Source organism: Aplysia californica, unplaced genomic scaffold (genome assembly GCF_000002075.1).
Source record: "Aplysia californica isolate F4 #8 unplaced genomic scaffold, AplCal3.0 scaffold00934, whole genome shotgun sequence".
NCBI classification, from domain to species: Eukaryota; Metazoa; Mollusca; class Gastropoda; order Aplysiida; family Aplysiidae; genus Aplysia; species Aplysia californica.
The window spans coordinates 108,326-114,438 of NW_004798204.1; the positions used below are offsets into that span (position 1 = coordinate 108,326).

Genomic DNA, 6,113 nt, shown 5'->3' on the forward strand with positions numbered 1-6,113 from the left:
ATACTTACTTGCAGTCAAGAACTAACAATAAAACTGACTCAAAGAAACCCCACCAAAAAAAGACTTTCAGTAATCACTTTTTCCAATACAGGTTAAACAGTATGGTAACAGTCCAACAATTAAACACAATGTGCCATAGAGAGTATAGCATGTCATGGCTAATCAACAATAACAGCATAAAATGTTACAGACAAGTGTTGAAAAGGTAACACAATAGCCAAATATTACAGGAAAAATAATTAATTGCAAAAAGGCAAAAGGTAATTAGCATTTAAAAAAAAAGGAAAAACGACATTATAAAAAAACAATTGATGATGAATTGACTAGAAATTATGTGTATACAAGGGCATTGTATTCAAGACAACACACATGGGTACAACACACAGGTACCAGACATTGCTGCAAGAGGTTGGAATATTTACAGCCTGACCTGTAAGCGTTAATCTTAATCCACAAGGGCCATGCACCCAGTTTTAAGCGGCATCCGCACGTTAAGTACATGAGAAGAATGCACGAAACGACCGTACACCAAGAATGTGATCTACAGTGGAGCAGTGCGGGAAAGTCAACCCGGCGCAAGATCATTGAATCTAGGCTTATCCAGGAAAAGAGAAAGATCCTGTTTCCAACACAGATCATAGCTGACAACTGAGAGGTAACAAAATGAGAGAAGTAAAAGAATAGAAACAAACAAAAAAAATGACGGAGTCATTGTCATTCAATAATCATTGAGCAAACCAAGAGATCGTCTGTGGGTGGGAATATGAGTCATAAACTTCATCACCTTGGCAAATACAATATCTGCTAAAATATAAATCATGAACTTGCAAAACAAAAGGCCAAATCATCATCATACATTCATTGTCCTGTTTTGAAACATAATTCATCAAAATACTAATTTTAAAGTTAGCCACACTGACTTCATAATCCACCTGTAGTTAATGATATATATTTTATATGCGTGGTTTTAGTCTTTGTAGTCTGTAACTGCAACCAAAGCTCGACTGTACTACACAACAAAAGCAGCATATAATTTTTTTTCTCTATGTAACTCTTGAAAACTAAAAAGGCATGGAAAATTTTCCAATCTTTAAAAATATGCAGTGATGCAAACTTTGAAACCTTAAAACGAAAAGGTAAGTTTACAAGTAGCACTGAAGCTAATGAAATGACTCATGTCATGTGTTCCAAGTGGGGAACTTGGTACTAAAAGAAATGAGGGCACAGGTACAAATTTAGTGACTATTTATACCCACTAACAATCCAAAAAATGAAATACTGTCAGCTTCATATAAATGCAACAATATTCCATCATTTTCTGTTCCAGTTGGCTTCATATATCTGTAACCCAAAACAATTAAGAATAAAACTAAAACAAATGACTCACTACCAAGAACACTAACTTTCATAGACTCAGAAAGTCTTGCACACACAGTGCTTTTAAACTGGAACAAAAATATACACAGCAGATAAAGCTTGAGTATTTCGTTAAACAATCTCCATGAAAAATAGCTAGTTAGTTATACCTACTTTAATTATATATTACATGTATAATACTATAATACTAGCTATATTGTTATTTAATCTCTTCGGTAACATTAAAATTAAAAGCTGGGACAAAAAAGCACCAATATTTATTCTGTATGTATCATTACATTATTACCACTATCGAGAATGTCATATTTTCTGCATTTTTGCAGGTCCATGCTTCTAAAAGATATGGACATCAGTACATAACCTTCGTTGCATTCTTGACACAAAGAGTCAGTATGACATTTTTCGACAGTGGAGAGCCAGTAAAGAGTGCTTAAACATAAAGAGAGAATACTATTCAAATAGGAGCAATGTGGAAACATTAACCTATAGTCACTCAACTACAGGAAGCCAAAACGCTTGAGCTACTGCACATCCCCATCATCATCCATGAAAGCCTCAGCTTCGTAGTCTTCTTCGCCCAGCCCTTTCTCGCAGCCCTCTTGCTTCATCTGGCCACTGTCAGCAGCTGCTGCATGCTTACTGGCCTGCCCGCCTTTTGTACTTGGACGCACTACAGCTGATCCGTAGCGCTTGCGGCAGATAGAGGGGTTGAAAGGAAAGATGCCAGCCTTTCGGAAAGTGGAGTGCAGGTTCTCTGCTGACATGTTGCGGTGATAAAGACGGCATAAAAATTCGCAGATAGAAGAAGAAGAGATCGCCGGAGCTTGAGCTGCATAGAGAGGCTTCTCTAGCTCAAAGCAAAGCTCGCGTTGAAAGGTGTTGCAGCAGCCGACAGCCATCGGATGCAGCTGGGAGTTAAGAGAAGACTGAGCTGTAACGAAGACAACCTTGAAGGCAGATCCTAAGTCAAGCACGGCCTGGCTCAGACAGCGGCCTACGTTTGCGTCGAGAAGCAAGACAAGAGTGTCTCCAGCGCGGCCCGGTGCCTGCGACAGAAAGTGCTCGCGCAGGAATGAAATCAGAACCTCTGAAGTGGCACGACCAGAACTACAAGCAACACCTCCCGTGCCTGGAGTTACTCCGGCCATCCAGGACTTGTCCAAGGTTTTCCCTGGAAAAATCAGAAATGGCGGGAGGGCCTGTCCAGCTGCGCTCCCACAAAACAGAACACTGGTGGGGACCACGCCCTCAAAACTGACCTTGTGCTGGCTTTTGGAGCCATTGAGGCCGGCAAGCAGGCCAGGGCTGAGGGAGTCTGGGATGGCCAGCTCTCCATTCCGGAGCATGGGCAGAGGCAATTCCATCAAGCTGAAAATGCAATGAGGGCTCTCTTTGACGCTATAAGTGGACAAGACAGAATCCAGCTGATTAAAGTGCTGCTTCTCAGGCCTCTCTGTTTTGACTTTGCGTGATTTTCTGATGTAGCACTCTGGGTGCCGAGTGAGGAAACTGCGAAACCACTTGACGGTTAAGGGTCTCCCTTGGGGTCGCTTACCTAGCTGCACAGCATATTCTGAGGCCATTTTGACCACATCCAGACGTGTGTATTTCATGCCCTGATCCTTCCACTGTTTCAGCTGAATGGCAATATTAGATTCTTCTGACTCAGAAAATATAGGGCGTCGTCCTTGAATGATGACCTCATTCTCAGCTGCTGCCGGAGCAGGGGTTTCTCCAAGTAGAGGCTTAGAGTCTTTGACGACGTCTTTTGTGTACAACTCTAGCATAGGAGCTAAATCCATGACCACATCGTGGCCATTTTGCTGGAACGCTTTCTTGACCTTGATGTCCGAGCTACTCTGCCCCCCTCGGCTGCAGTCCAGTGGCGACATGTCACCATCGACGCAGTCGTATCCATCCCATTCTGCATCTTCATTGTCCATGAAAGCCGACTTTGCCTCCACACTTCCATTGCAGTCATCATGCCCCTCTTTCTTCCGCAGGTGCTGGGGTTTTGTCTGACAAAAAAATAAACATAAAGAAAAATGAAAGAAACAGAAGAAGTATGCCTCACGGTAGCAGACCAAATGCACGAAAAGACAGGTCAAAGGAAATTTGAATCAAATACCAGAAAGGAAAATTAGACGTTGGAACAACTATACTATACAAAAACAAAAAGTCCGTAACATTCCCATTTTAGTAGAAAGCAAGATTAGGAAATTTTTAAAAAATGACACCAAAGCAAAGGATAACGGATACGAGTCTCCATTTTTTTCAATGTGAAGCAAAAATTGTGTTCACAATATACACCAAAAGATTAAATTTAATAGAAACCCATTTCCAAAGTAAGCTGAGAGACTTCTAAATTAAAAGCAACAAAACAGTTCACAGCTTTCATTGAACTCTAAGCATTAATATCTCTTGATGCATTGCTGTCCTATGCAGAAGACCTGAGTTGGATTCCTATGTGAGGAAAATTTTTATCCATTGATATCTTGGTTTTCCTGTTGGTGGGACCTGCCCCTCTCAGCCAGGGTTGGCCCTAACAAGCAGTCGAAGCCTGCCTCCTAAATCATTAAGATTGTGTCGATGTAGATGTAAAAACACCCTCATTTCAATCTTTTAAATGGATGGACATGAGGTTTCTACCTGAGAAGATTTCATTCTCAAAACTATATTGAGCACTACTGGGGTGCACTGGCTGTAGTTTTGTTTTGTTTCCCTTAATTTTTGCTACAAGAACATGAAAAAGGGAAAATTTGAATGAAATGATATTTTAAAAAAATATAAGCCTGAAATATTATACGAAACCATAATACTATCATTTACTACATTGACCAGCATCCATTATAATCTAATATATCGTCAACCTCTATTCTTTTAAAAACAGGTTTTTTGGGTTTTTTTTACTGTAATTTTAATCATTTTAAGAGGCAGGCTTCGGCTCTGCATGTAAGGGCCAACCTACGCTGCGGGGGACAGGTCCCAGCAGCAGAAAAGCCGAGATTATAAGGTGGGGATTAAAAAAATTATGTCCGCCCCAACATGGGAATTCAACTCGAGTCTTTTGTGTATGACAGCAAAGCCTCTAAGTGCTACACACCGCAAAAGTGTACACTCCACTGCTCAGTTGGGAAAAACATCAACCAGACACTCTAATGATACTAAAATCAAATTTTAAAAAAAGAAGAAAGTTCCAGTGTTAAACTGAAAATATTCCAAATGTTTTGAGATAAAAACTTCCCCAAGAAGTTAAAAGGGTTAAAATGTGACTATCAATATATCACAACCAGCAAAATATGGTATCATGTCAGTGACTGAAAAGCTTTCTTGATTGCGGTTAGAACCTCCCCACATTGTAACTGCACAATCAAACAAACAAAAGTCCAAGAGTATTTAGTATTCAAATAAATTTTGTGCTAGAATGTCCTTTTTATTTCCCCTATTGAGCAATTAGGTTTGAAATTTTCTTAAAATAAATGATTTGTAATGGTTTTAGTGCTCATATCATGTGAACTTTGCAGCCAAAAATTTGACGGCTTGATCCTCAAAAGCAGTGCATCTGCATGTAGAGGAGTGAAAATAAGGTCCATGATTTTGTACAGAGTACAACATTTTAAACTGAAATTTGGAAAGAAGCACACGTGACAACTATAAAGCATTATAATGACATTATTTGCCTGTGTTTATGCACAATATTTTAAAAAGAAGAAAAATTTTACATTCACATCTACACACGTATACTACTGCTGATGTTGGAGGCTTACTGCCATATTTTTGGCAGCAGAACACGGTGCAAAGCTATAGTTTTCAAGCTTCTATCTGAACATCAACATGATACAGGGAGGTGTGAAAGTAAATTCCCTTTTAAAAAAAACTGTTGCAAATCATTTATTTTCAAGAAAATCTAAAACCGCAAACTATGGGAAAAAACTGAGGGGCAAACCCCCTTGTTTAAATTTAATAATCACTCAAATTTTTTGTTACACCAGGGGAGGGTGGTGCTGCCCCCTGGAAACCGCTAGATAGGATCAAGTAACGGAAATTACTCCGCAATTAGGCTTTAGACAAAGAGAAATATAGAGAGAATAAAACCCATCAAATATTTCAAAAACGTTTCAATTATATATAAAGTCGATGTTTTACATATACGTAAAACGGAAAAAGAACACACAAAAAAAGGACTAAACCATACTGAGCATGAGGCGGTAGTAAAAGTAAAATAAAATTTTTAGACTAGATCCACATGCGCATGAAAACAGTTCTGAGGGGTAAACAGATCAGTAATTTTAACTGCAGAACACACACACACACATAGATCTCTCTCTCTCTTCTTTTATTTTTATTGGCTACTAAAACCCTTGCAAATCAACTCAATCAAACCTGATTGAAAAACATCAAATTATGGTGAAATACAGGGGGGCATCCCCCCTGGGCTGAAACCCATCACGTTTGGTGAACGTTAAAAACAAAAATATTAATACGCCATTGGTCCTATTATCCTTCATAGTAATATTGTTCGTATAAATAAAAATCCATAGAGGTATTTTTTTAGGAAGTGACTATTTCTCCGAACGTTCGGAGAAATAGTGCCGATCTTTATTTCTCCGAACGGTTTCCGGCTTCCGGTCTCGTGATTTTTTTCCTATTTATTGCCAGAGTTCGGCGCCAACTTTCATTCTGCCTCTGGTCTGGGAAGGAACACCGCATGGCAAGCCCGCCTACAGACAACCTTC

General features: G+C 39.4%; 1 protein-coding gene across 1 annotated transcript in view; it reads right to left on the reverse strand.

Moving 5' to 3' along the window:
• Positions 1 to 1,033: 1,033 nt before the first annotated feature.
• The window catches only part of LOC101858139, an 8,731-nt gene continuing 3,651 nt past the window's right edge, over positions 1,034 to 6,113 (reverse strand). Inside the window, exon 2 of the mRNA XM_005110715.3 lies at positions 1,034 to 3,395. Coding sequence (XP_005110772.1) covers positions 1,899 to 3,395 — 1,497 coding nt within the window. The 3' untranslated portion in view covers positions 1,034 to 1,898. The remainder of the gene's footprint in view (positions 3,396 to 6,113) is intronic.